Source organism: Bubalus kerabau, chromosome 6 (genome assembly GCF_029407905.1).
Source record: "Bubalus kerabau isolate K-KA32 ecotype Philippines breed swamp buffalo chromosome 6, PCC_UOA_SB_1v2, whole genome shotgun sequence".
In the NCBI taxonomy this organism is placed as follows: domain Eukaryota; kingdom Metazoa; phylum Chordata; class Mammalia; order Artiodactyla; family Bovidae; genus Bubalus; species Bubalus kerabau.
The window spans coordinates 80,173,969-80,187,782 of record NC_073629.1 but is presented as its reverse complement, the minus strand read 5'-3'; the positions used below and the strand labels follow the sequence as shown (position 1 = coordinate 80,187,782).

At 36.2% G+C, this 13,814-nt stretch overlaps 1 protein-coding gene across 2 annotated transcripts in view; it reads left to right on the top strand.

The window, feature by feature from the left end:
- The window catches only part of LEPR (leptin receptor), a 70,347-nt gene that overhangs the window by 38,077 nt on the left and 18,456 nt on the right, over nucleotides 1–13,814 (top strand). For both annotated transcript variants that reach the window (XM_055586929.1, XM_055586930.1), the window contains exons 8-13: nucleotides 3–120; nucleotides 2,823–3,022; nucleotides 5,411–5,559; nucleotides 6,626–6,785; nucleotides 6,903–6,985; nucleotides 12,013–12,229. In XM_055586929.1, coding sequence (XP_055442904.1) covers nucleotides 3–120; nucleotides 2,823–3,022; nucleotides 5,411–5,559; nucleotides 6,626–6,785; nucleotides 6,903–6,985; nucleotides 12,013–12,229 — 927 coding nt within the window. The remainder of the gene's footprint in view (nucleotides 1–2; nucleotides 121–2,822; nucleotides 3,023–5,410; nucleotides 5,560–6,625; nucleotides 6,786–6,902; nucleotides 6,986–12,012; nucleotides 12,230–13,814) is intronic.

Below are 13,814 nucleotides of genomic sequence, written 5' to 3'. Positions count from 1 at the left end.
AGATGTCAATATCAATATATCATGTGAAACTGATGGGTACTTAACTAAAATGACTTGCAGATGGTCACCCAATGCAATCCAATCACTTGCAGGAAGCAATTTGCAGCTGAGGTATCATAGGTATGTATTATTTTTGTTATTCTTTTTTCTGTGGATATGGTGAGATAAACATTTCTTATAAAAATGTCATGATAGTGATACTCTTGTAGTATCCTCTTTTCTCCTGAAAGAGGAAAGTAGAATATACTTAATTAGGAAATTTTTGAGGAGTTAAATAAATTGGGGATTCTTGAAAAAATTCACACACAAAAAGTTGTAATTTTGTTTTTGTGTCAGATTATTTTTTTCTGATATCAGTTAACTCTCCACAATTGCATTTAATGTGGAGAAATAATTAGTATGTAGTTAATGAATGAAATCCCCAAAACTAATGTCTATACATTTTTAATTTGACTTGGAGAATTGACTAGAGGAAAATATGAAGGATTATAGAAGCCTCATATCATTTGCTGAAGATTAAGGTTTTAGAAAAAAATGGAGGTAGTGGCACAGAGATTGTGAGAGACAATATGAATGGTTTTTATAAATAGGAAAGATTATTTTTTTAATTGAACTATAGTTGATTGACTATCTTGTACTAGTTTCAGGTGTGCTGCAAAGTGATTCTGTGTGTGTGTGTGTGTGTGTGTATCTATTCTTTCTCAGATTCTTTTCATTATAGGTTATTATAAGATACTGAATATAGTTCTCTGTGCTATATAGTAAATCCTTGTTGTTTATCTATTTTATAAATAGTAGTATGTATCTGTTAATCCCAAACTCCAAAATTATTTATTTCTTCCCTCATTTCCCCTTTGGTAACCATAACTTTGTTTATTTCATAATGATTAAACTAGTCTAGTAAAGAATAATTTCATTTGTTTTTTACCCTTCTCTGTTTTAAAAAGAATTTAAGTTTATTGTCTTCCTATAGTATTCTCCTTCTCTGTATAAATGCTTTTATCTAAAATGTGTCGATTAGGACAAGATAGACATATTTTAATTTTTATTATACTCTTTAGTAATTTTCAAGAACATGTATACTCTTAAACACCCTGTCTCCATTTGTATCAGGACTTTTAGTTTTATATCCTGTGCTCATTTATTCTTAAAATCTAAAGTTTCTACTTGAAAAACAAATCCATTTTCTCAAATAATGTGTTCTGATCTATTCCTACTGCTACCAATCTATTCTTACGTAGTATTAGAAAAAACGGGGCAATTTCTTCATCTCTCATGTGGGAACAATAGCTGTCTTCATCTTGCCTGATATGAGTACTTTAAAATCAATAGAATGTTCACTGTATACCACATTACTTTTGTAATCTCTTTACTTTCTTTCCATGACATTTTCAGTGGTGTTTGTGGATGACTGTTCTCTAAGCGTTTGAGTCATTTATCTTCCTAGTATTTTCAGAAGAACCATGAAACTAGCTGCATATGCTTGGTCGAGATTTTTAACCTCTCTAAGCTTCATTTTCCTTATCTGTACAATGGAACAAATAATAGGACTTGAAGGGTTTCTGTGAGAATTAATAATATCTTATTTAATTATAATTAAGTGATATGATTTCTTCTGGTAAACATTCAATAAATGTTTGTATCTATCATAATGATAATGATGCTAATCTTTGAATTCCAAGTGGACTGCTAATGTGCTTTTGTACAAGATGATGACTCCTCATCCCACTCTCTCGTCTAACCTCACCCATCACAGGCTTTCACACACACATACACAAACTCACACATGGTTGTAATTTTGAGGAAATAGGAAGAAAAAGGTGTCACAAAAAATGGAAAATAAGGGACAGAAGAATATAGATTTTCCATTTTCATGTAACCTCCTTACTCCCATTCCTAAGGAAATAGTAACTGCTACTTTTAGCACTTAACTACTATATTTAAAGCAAATAATGGCAGAAGAGTTATTTCAAAGAAGAGGTGAAATGCTTTATATTCTCTAAGGTATAGTGTTGATTGGGATGTGGTTATAAAAATATTTTCTTAGTTTTCTTCTTTGAGAAAATAAGTGATATGTCTGACTATATGCCTGCATGCCCAGTCGTGTCCAACTCTTTGCAACCTCATGGACTGTAGCCCATCAGGCTCCTCTACCCATGGGATTCTTCAGGCAAGAATACTGGAGTGGGTGCCATTTCCTTCTCCAGAGTATCTTCCCAACTCAGAGGTTGAACCCATGTCTCCTCTGCACTGGCAGGTGAATTCTTTACCACTGGGTCACTTGGGAAGCTCACCTGACTATATGATCCATATATAAAAGTCAAGAATTGGTATTATTTTAATTATATTGCTTTGAACTAGAATATATTAGGGAAATGTCAATTAAGATATAATTTACTATCAATTATGTTTTCAATTTGTGGTAGAATTTAAAGTGCAAGGAATTTATCTTTTTTCCATCTCAGGAATGTCCCATTACCACTTACGATCTTTGTTTTAAAAATTCAATCACTGAGCTATATTAGCATAGCTTCCAAAGTGGTGTAAGTCCTGTCTCTAATTGGATCCTTCTGTCCTTATTAGAAAATTGTCCTTTACTTCAATTGCATACCCACTTACTGTCAAGTGAAATATTTAATAAATGTTTTCTATTTTTATGGAAAGATTGTAATATAGCTGGGAATTCAAAAATGCCTTTTCAATAAGAACAACTACCTTTAGATGGAGCAAAAACTGTGTATTTTAAACAACAAAGAAGTCTCAGATATCTTATTGCTTTCATCATTGTTGTATACTTATTGATTGTTTTTGTATCTTTTAAGGAGCAGCCTGTACTGTTCTGATGTTCCGTCTATTCATTCTGTATCTGAACCCAAAGATTGCCACTTGCAGAGAGATGGTTTTTATGAATGCATATTTCAGCCAATCTTTCTATTATCTGGCTATACAATGTGGATTAGAATTAATCACACGTTGGGCTCACTGGACTCTCCACCAGCTTGTGTCATTCCTGATTCTGTGGGTACGTCAAAAACTATATGTATGTCTTCATTTTTATTAGCAGATTTGGATTCAGACTGATTCAGGGTAACAGTTGAATTTTGCTATTTTCTGATCACACTAGATTAAAAAATTTTTTCCTATTTGCAGTGAGATTGAAAAGACAATCAGCCTTAGACAATTTTACAATTTTTATTTTACTTATAGCACAATTTTTTAACAATAGGAATATGTTTAGCACATAATTTGCTGAGTTATATTGGTTACTGGGTTTGAAATTTGGTACTAATATTATTCTAAATAATACACTACTTTATGTTTTTTCTCAATATACATATGGCAACATCTGATGTTTTTAATTTAAAAGTTTAATTTGGATATTCTGATGATTTTTGAAATCTGAGTAGTCATAACTCAAAGCTTAAATTTGTAAAGCTGGGTAGGAAGCAGAAGGATTCAAAATAACTCAAGTGAAATAAAGAGAAAATAATCAAGACGACGACATCCATCATAGTATTTTAAAAAGATATTTTGATTTCAAAGGACAAAGAGAACCCTTGGAAATTTTGGTATATTGCTCCAAGTATCACTGTGAAATCTTTGAAAAATGGCCCATTTATGATTGTCTGGCAAAGACAGAAGAGTATCTTTTGATGCTGTATACTATTTTTTTGGGAAATTATACCAAAAATTAATATTGGTCCATTGTATTTTCAGATAATTAATACATATCTGACTTCAAATCTAAATTTTATTAGATATAGGATGAAATTGTCATAATCAAAAAAGTTTTCTTTCAATATGAAGTCCCAATTAATTGATCTACCCTCACTAGTTTTGTTCCATTTTAAGTGATTTAATTGTAAGGAGTACTTCTCTGATACTAAATATCCTAGGGTAGCAAAGAGTTCTTCTACACCCCTCCCCACAAACATGCACAGATACACCCGCGCATCTATTATGTGACGACGGCAGCATGGATTCAGTTTGATATCCAAACAATTTTTGATGTTACTCTTTTTAGTACTAATATAAGGCATTTAAGTTGGACTTACATTGCCTACTATATACTAGAAGACACTGTGAAAATTCAACTTTGGGAATGACAGCTCCTCATTTTACTAGCTTTGTTAACTTGGGCTAGTTGCTTAAATGCTCCGAGACTATTTAATCGTGTATAAAATGTAGAAAACTCCTTCTTCTTCCCTAAGGTCAGTATTCTGGGAATCACATGAACTATTGTACTTCAAATCATTCCTTGTACAAACTAGGCATTCATGGAATATATAGATGTGATGTCCACATGATTCAGTCAAGTGCAATCACAGATTTAATGCCTTAGGATCTTTTGGAAGCTCATACTTCTTTTCTTGAGGAGGAATTATTAATGCCTTTTCAAAAGGGGAAAAATATGTCATCATACTGGTTGGTGAAGAATGTCTTCTTGGCATATGAGGAACTGAATAAGCATGAGATACTGAGTAATAATAAAAAAAAGTTTAAGAGTTTTGGTTATCCACAGTCTGAAGAAGTATTGTTGATGAAGTCTGGAGCTTCAAATGTTCACACTATTGTGGTTATGCTTTGAGATATTAGTTCCCAAATACATTGAGTTTGAGTAATGTCTTTTACTATTTTTTAAAAAAGCTCTTGCCATCTGTTCTCTTTGCCTTTGTTTCTACCTTTAAAAAACTTATTTTCCTCAGACTGTAGAGAACCAAGGCTTTACTCTGCAAGACTACCTCTGACCTTAACCTAGAAATACCTTTTAACAAACAGAAAAGTTTGAAACCACATGTGTGGAAATGGATTCACTGTATAGTTTTTTGCTTTTAATTAAAGTTCTATATAGAACAGAGTTTGCTATTAAATTTCTTATGTGTTCAGTATGGTATCTTTTGCATGCAGAGACAATAGCTCCATTTCTAATCAGGTCTTACTATTAATTTGCAGAGTGACATGGACAATGAATTGACCTTTTTTCAATCAATAGCTCTATTTGCAAAATAGACATTATCTTTTTCTTATGTATCACATAAAGTTGTAGGGAATAAAATGAGACAATGAATGAGAAAATTCTGAGAAAGAGATGTTGCTTTATAAATAGAAGGTATGGAAGATTATTGTTGCTAAGTTGTATCTGACTCTTTATAACCATATGGACTATAACCTGCCAGGCTCCTCTGTCCATGGCATTTCCCAGGCAAGAATACTGAAATGGGTTGCCATTTCCTTCTCCAGAGTATCTTCCTGACCCAGGGATTGAACTTGCATCTCCTGCTTGGCAGGTGGATTCTTTACCACTGAGCCTCCTGGGAAGCACAATGGAAGATTATAAAATCATAATAACATTTAAAAACATTGTTACTGTTTAAATTACTGTTACATAATACTTTAAATTTTTTTCTAGTGAAACCACTGCCTCCATCCAGTGTGAAAGCAGAAATTACTGTAAAAATTGGATTATTGAAAATATCTTGGGAAAAGCCGGTCTTTCCAGAGAATAATCTTCAGTTCCAAATTCGCTATGGTTTAAGTGGAAAACAAGTACAATGGAAGGTATTTTTTACCTGGAAATTTCTTCAGCTTGCCTCACTAAATATTATTTCTTATAACTGTTTAAGAATTTTATTGCATAAGATTTATTTTACTGGCATAAAAATACATCCTCCTGTATTCTGTAGTTCTTTTTGTTAAATTTTTGTTGTTGTTCAGTCGCTCAGTCATGTCCAACTCTTTGCAGTCCCACTGACTGCAGCACAACAGGCTTCCCTGTCTTCCACTATCTCCCGGAGTTTGCCTAAGTTCTATCCATTGAGCTGCTAACCCTTTCAAGGAATGCAATGTCCTGTGACTGATCATTTCCCAAGGTGTGTTTTATAGAACACTGATCCCATAAAATGTTTCTCGAGCAAAGATCACATTAAATAAAGTCTAGGAAGCCTTGCATCACTAGTGTAGCATCACGATACTTTGCATGTTAAAGGTTTGGCGAAGTCCTGAATTTAAGAAACATTTGTGACTTCATTTCCTCCTGTTTCTCAAACTCATTTTACCAAGGAATCTCTTTTCCTCTAACACACATATTCAATGGGACACAGTTTGGAAGCTGCTTTTATCAAACAACCAGAATGACACCCACAGTGGCAAGTGAATATATGATACCTTTTGTGTTTCGGCTTTCTGACAGCAGCCTGCAAAACCTAGAAATAGCAGGAGCTCCCATTATGTCTAGATCACAGTGATTTCAGCTGAATGTGACAGTTTACCTACTTATTGAAGAGACTGAATATCAGACAGGCCCTGTAGAGTAGGCCGTATCTAACCACTAGGTTAAAATTATTAAAAGTCTGTGGACAGAGGTTAGCACTAGGGTAAGAGGGTGATTGGGAAGTGAGGTTGCAAAAGAACTCTTGTCCGAGTCTTGTCATGAGATGGAAACAACAAGATGCCAAGGCAATCCTTAACTTGGAGGGACTCACATTGCAAGCCTAGTAAATTTCTAAAGTCAGAAAACACAAAGTCAGTTCTCTCTTAGTTTTGGAATAGTGTTAGAGTTTAAAATAAAATGCACCTCAGGGTCTTTTAGCTACATATGTGTCTAATGATTTGACTTATTTTACAGATGTTTGAGGTATATGATGCAAAATTAAAATCTGCCAGTCTCCCAGTGCCAGACCTCTGTGCAGTCTATACTGTCCAGGTGCGCTGTAAGAGGCTAGATGGACTGGGATATTGGAGTAATTGGAGTACTCCAGCCCACACAGTTGTCATGGATGTGAAAGGTCTGTAGAGATTTTGTGAATGTGTCTTAAAAATGCCTAAGTATGTGCTTCAAATATGACTGAAAGATAATCCTTCTAAGATCATATGTACAACTTGGGCTCCTTGTCATTTTGCAGTTCCTATCAGAGGACCTGAATTTTGGAGAATAATTAGTGAAGACACCACTAAAAAAGAGAGAAATGTCACTTTGCTTTGGAAGGTATTCCTGATTTTTATGTTTTTAAAATTTTACTTCTGTATCCTGAAAGATTTGTTTCATTGTAAAAAGATTTACTCAATAATACCATCTTTTGTAAACTCTGCAATCCCAAATTTACTTCCGTTTGAAGATGTTGATTACAGAGAGCCGAGATGTAGAGTGGAGGAAGCACTGGTCTGGAGTTTGGGGACTTTAATTCTGTTTTTGGCTTGACATGGTGTAGTTAATCAGTGTTATGTTGACAGTCACTTAGACCTTTCACCCGCAGTTCCCTCATCTCTATCAACATAAGATTGGACTGGGTAATATCTAGTGTTCCTTCAAGTCCAAAAAATTCCATTAGTGTTTAATCCTAACCAGAGTAAACATGGCCTTCCCTACATACCTCAAGGACATTGAGATTGTTCTTTCTGTATGATGGCAAATATACAACAGATATTTCTAAAAACAATGAGTATAGAACTTAACAATTTTGAAAGCATTCTTTCTCCCAAATGAATTGATTTCTGTCCCAAGTGAATGTATTTTTTTTGTTAGAATCTTCAAGGGATACAAACATTCAGTCCTTACAAACATCATTTGTCATTAGGGAAATCCATACTAGAACAACAATGAGATACAATACATACTTTTTAGGGTGGTTAAAATCCAAAAAACTCACAATAAATTGCTGACTAGAATGTGAAGCAACAGGAACTTTTATTCTTTGCCGGCGGTAATGCAAAATTGCACAACCACTTTGGAATATAGTTTGATAGATTCTTATAAAAAAACTTTGGTACTTTCATATAATGGAATAATGTGTGTGTGTGCTAAGTCTCTACAGTCCTGTCTGACTCTTTGTAACGCTATGGACTGTAGCCCACCAGGCGCCTCTGTTCATGGGATTCTCTGGAAAAGAATGAGTTGAGTGGGTTGCCATGCCCTCCTCCAGGGGATCTTCCTGACCCAGGGATCAAACCTGCATTTCTTAGCATTGGCAGGTGGGATCTTTACCACTAGTGCTGCCTGGGAATGATTTTCAGTGATAAAAAGAATATAAAGCCACAAAAGATATGGATGAGTCTTAAATGAATGTTGCTAAGTGCTAGAAGCCTGTGTAAAGGGATACATTATGATTCCACTTAGATGACATTCAAGAAAAGACAGATGTAACTATCAGATCAGTTGCTCAGTCGTGTCCGACTCTTTGCGACCCCATGAATCACAGCACGCCAGGCCTCCCTGTCCATCACAAACTCCTGGAGTTCACTCAGACTCATGTCCATCGAGTCAGTGATGCCATCCAGCCATCTCATCCTCTGTCGTCCCCTTCTCCTCCTGCCCCCAATCTTTCCCAGCATCAGAGTCTTTTCCAATGAGTCAACTCTTCACATGAGGTAGCCAAAGTACTGGAGTTTCAGCTTTAGCATCATTCCTTCCAAAGAAATCCCAGGGCTGATCTACTTTAGAATGGACTGGTTGGATCTCCTTGCAGTCCAAGGGACCCTCAAGAGTCTTCTCCAACACCACAGTTCAAAAGCATCAATTCTTCGATGCTCAGCCTTCTTCACAGTCCAACTCTCACATCCATACATGACCACAGGAAAAACCATAGCCTTGACTAGACGAACCTTTGTTGGCAAGGTAATTTCTCTGCTTTTGAATATGCTGTCTAGGTTGGTCATAACTTTCCTTCCAAGGAGTAAGCGTCTTTTAATTTCATGGCTGCAGTCACCATCTGCAGTGATTTTGGAGCCCAGAAAAATAAAGTCTGACACTGTTTCCACTGTTTCCCCATCTATTTCCCATGAAGTGATGCAACTATAGAGACAGCAAAAAGATCAATGGTTTCCAGGTGTTTGGTTGATGGGGAAAGGTTTGAATGGATGAAGAACAGGGGATTTTTTATGATGGTGAAACTATTTGGTATAATATTGTCCTAGTGAGTACATGCTGCTGCTGCTAAGTCACTTCAGTCATGTCCGACTCTGTGTGACCCCATGGACGGCAGCCTACCAGGCTCCCCCATCCCTGGGATTCTCCAGGCAAGAACACTGGAGTGGGTTGCCATTTCCTTCTCCAATGCATGAAAGTGAAAAGTGAAAGTGAAGTCGCTCAGTCGTGTCAGACTCTTCGCGACCCCATGGACTGCAGCCTACCAAGCTCCTCCATCCATGGGATTTTCCAGGCAAGAGTACTGGAGTGGGGTGCCATTGCTTTCTCCAAATGGAAGATTATTCAGCACTAAAAAGAAATGCGCTATCAAAGTCATAAAAAGGCATGAAGGAACCTCAAATTTAGTATGACTAAATTTAAAAAGACAATATGAAATGGCTATGTACAGTATAATGCCAACACTACTACATGCTGCATAGCCTTATGTATTTCTAAAAATTCATAAAACCTTATAGCATAAAGAGAAAACCTTAATGTATACAAATTAAAGAGAAATCATTAGGAGGTTGGAGAATCCTAGAATGGAGTTTAGGCTGCAACAAGAGAATCTAACTGTACTACAAGTATATGAAATAACCTCGCTGAAAGAGCTGGGCAAAAAAGGTCTAGGCCTAGGCAACCTTTTTAATGAGTAGATTTTTAAGAATAAAGTCAAAAGGAACTGTACATAACCACTGTATTCTAGTTGGTAAAGTCATTTTTCTCACAAGGTATGGGTTAACAGTTTTGGTATCATTCAGTTCAGTTCAGATCAGTCGCTCAGTCGTGTCCGACTCTTTGTGACCCCATGAATCGCAGCACGCCAGGCCTCCCTGTCCATCACCAACTCCCGGAGTTCACTCAGACTCACGTCCATCGAGTTAGTGATGCCATCCAGCCATCTCATCCTCTGTCGCCCCCTTCTCCTCCTGCCCCCAATCCCTCCCAGCATCAGGGTCTTTTCCAATGAGTCAACTCTTCGCATGAGGTGGCCAAAGTACTGGAGTTTCAGCTTTAGCATCATTCCTTAGATATATAAATTGGAATTGAACAATTAAGTATTGGATGATGGGTGGTAAGAAGGACTCAAGTTTGTTACCGTTTAACTGATTATAGATAAGCAAAGAATGATCCATGTGGTAATGGGCTAGGGTATGAACTCATGTTTAGCTTAATGTGGATACAGATAGATTCACATAGAAATTTTCAGTGGGAAGAACCTCCAACCAAGAATACTCTACCCAGCAAGACTCTTATTCAGATTTGTTGGAGAAATCAAAAGCTTTCCAGGCAAGCAAAAGTTAAGAGAATTCAGCAATATCAAGTCAGCTTTATAACAAATGATAAAAGAGGTTCTCTAGGCAGGAATCACAAGTGAAGGAAAAGACCTACACAAAATAAACCCTAAACAATTAAGAAAATGGTAATAGATAATACATATCAATAATTACCTTAATGTAAATGGGTTAAATGCACCAACCAAAAGACAAACTGGCTGGGCGGATGAAAATATGTGCATGCATGCACTTCCACTTACCATATCACTCTACTTAGCCCCCTAAATTGTATGTAATTATTTTATATTGTTAGGTTAATTATGTTTCCATTATAGCTTGTAATTATAGTTCTCTTTTATCTTTTGTCTGGCTATTGATTGAGAAATTTTCATAGATATGTGTGTATATAGATATAATACACACACATGCATTTCCTTAATCTGTCAACCGAGAAAGCCATATTCTGGTAGTAAGCAACATTCTCAGATTTGTTTCTAGTACTATTCTTCAATAAAGAAACTAAGGCTCTGTGAAAAAATGCTTGGTAATAGGTCTGGGGCAGGAAATACACAAGATGAGCCTAGAGTAACTTGCAGGACTAGAAAGTAAGGAAGTTTACCATCAATTTTACTTGAGGGTTACAAAAGTAAACCTTTGTATATGAAAACTGACAGATTGTTTAAAAAACAAAATGCAACATATGTATGATTTTTCATTTATTTCTTGCTGTGCTGTGCTTAGTTGCTCAGTGGTGTCCAACTCTTTGTGACCCCATGGACTGTAGCCTGCCAGGGGCCTCTATCCATGGGGATTCTCCAGGCAAGGAGTGGGTTGCCATGCCTTCCTCCAGGGGACTTTCCCAACCCAGGGATTGAACCCAGGTCTCCCATGTTGCAGGCGGGTACTTTACCTTCTGAGCCACCAGGGAAGCCCTTATTTCTTGCAGTGGCTGCTAATATCTTCTCACCACCTACCCAGGTTCTTCCAAGACCTGCAGGGATGTAGTTATGTGTGTTTGTATTTGTTTCCCAATTTCTGACTTCGAAGAAGAATCTCAATGACAAAAAAATGAGAAGCACTGCTTTAGTCTGTTGTATAGTGCCAAGCTTTCTAAAGGCTGACAAGGTATTAGTAGCAGTTAATTCTTACCTGAAACAGGTGAAGGAGACAGCAAAAGTGGGATGTATTGTTGATGCTCTGTAGGATGGAAGGATAGAATTGTACTAAGAATGTATTTTACACTGGCATCTCGGTGCCCTGGTATGATTTTTTTAACTACAGGACAGATGTTCTGGGGTGCCTTGTACACTGTCCTGATGCTCTCTGTGATTTGTAGTGTCAGCATGTCATGGGAAGAAAAAAAATGACCAGTCTTACTAAGATTAATAGAAGTGGTGATTAATTTCTTTTCAGCTCTTTCTCATTTCTGCTTTACAGAAACAAAGGGTTACTCCTTTTTTTTTTGCTTTTTAGATGAAGAAACTCTCAACTCCCTATTAGTCTTTCTTTTCTCTAAAATTAGAGTGAAACTTCCTGGTAGAAAAGTATCCCATTTATATCCATACTTCATTATCTTCAAGTGATTTATTCTCTGAGTCTTAAAGAAAAAAAAAAATCCGTAAGGAGAAAACAAGTTTCCCATGTTCCATAGTCACCCAGACAGCTTCAGGGAGGCTGTCAGGGCAGCCCACACTTCAGCCTTGAATTCATCAGGGCTTGCTCTGGTCTGGCCCCTGCCTACCAATGGGAAATGTTTAAGAAGAGTTCCAGGAGCTCGGCTTGTATAAAAAGCACTGTAGCCCTTCAGCTAATCAACTTTTGTGTTTACCATAGCCCCTGATGAAAAATGACTCATTGTGCAGTGTAAGAAGATACGTGGTAAAACATCATACTTCCCACAATGGAACGTGGTTGGAAGATGTGGGAAACCACACTAAACTCACTTTCCTTTGGACAGAACAAGCACATTCTGTTATGGTGCTGGCCATCAATTCAATTGGTGCTTCTTCTGCAAATTTTAATTTAACATTCTCACGGTCTATCAGCAAAGGTAAGAAAAGGTATAGGGTATTAAACCTGTGCTCCTTTTAATATTTAATCTTTGCAAACCCCTCCCATTCTAAATGATCTTCCAAGAAGCTTACAATTCCCTGAATCAGTCTCTTTTTAACCTTTTATCTCTGTTTTGTCTAAAAAATAATGTAAGTGTATATCCTGATTATGTGATGCTGTCCATGGGTTTTCACATGGTAGAACATTGTTGAAATAGTACTGTAATAAATGTGAATGTTCTGATAAATCTAAAACTTTAAACTTCTGGGCCAGTGCGGGTTGTAGGTGAATGAATCTCTCTCTCTCTCTCTTTATATATGTATATACATATGTATATAATGAGTCCATATATATACACACACATATATTAATAGGTAAAATACACACATGTGTGTCATATATACTACATGTATATATGTGATAGTATAACATTAGATAGGTACAAGTAATTGCTTAGATTTGAAAATAACTTGTATTTCATTTAATATGTGATGAACCCTCGTATTAATTTTGATATATTTGATTAATCAAGGAAATTAAGAACCACTTTATATAGGAGCTTGTAGCTTGTATAGTATATTCAAAGTACAATTTTTAATGAAAAATTCAAATTTCACTTCCCTCTACTAATCATGTACCTTCCTGAAATATTTGCTTATTGCTTTACTTAGATGTGTCCTATCCTTTTTTTTAGTTCTCAGAATACTTTCTAACTTTTCTATGGTATTTTATATCCTGCCTTGTATTGTGATTACTTGTGTACATATAGTATAAACTTTATGTAAGTTTCAAAGCATTTGCACTGTATTTTACACTAAAAATATTCTCAATCAATATATTCTATTAATAGAAATATTTGTTTAATGCTGCACTATGCTAGGCGGTAGAAATTCCAATGTGGGTAAAATTATAATGGTCTCACAGAGTTCAATAGATGAGACAGACTTTAATCAAATAATCATATAAGTTAATGCCTATTTACAAACTGAGATGCATGTTCCTAGGGAAGGAATATAATTTTATAAAAGAAAAAATATAGGAGCCTAAACCAGTATTGAGGGTCAGAGAAGTTTTCTTGAGGATGCGGTATAGGAATTGAACTTCCATGAAAGGTGGGAAGAAGAGCTCCCCTGAGAGAGGAACAGTCTGACCAAAAATCCTGCGGTCCAGGAGAGGACATGAAGGAGGATCACCAGGGGCGTGCGTGCGTGTGTGTGTGTGTGTGTGTGTGCAGCAAAGCCGACAGATGTGCTGAGACACGGCCCTTAGGGCATTGTAGGCGTGATGAGAATTTTGTCCTCACTTGTGGAAGTCTGGAGGTTTTGAAGTGGAACTCTGTGCAGAGGGTGTTAAAATGATTAGTTTTATGCTTTGAAAGCATGATTCCATCAGTGGGAGAGAAGAGTTGGGGGGAATTAGGATGATTAGTAGGCTTGTATATTACTACAGAAGAGAACATCTTTTGACCATATCCAATTTGGATTTTAGGTAGAATCTTATTTATCAATAGCATATATTTTCACATCTCTCTGCTTATATGACTTCTGTGATACAAAAATAGTTGCCATGTTTTATATTTATTT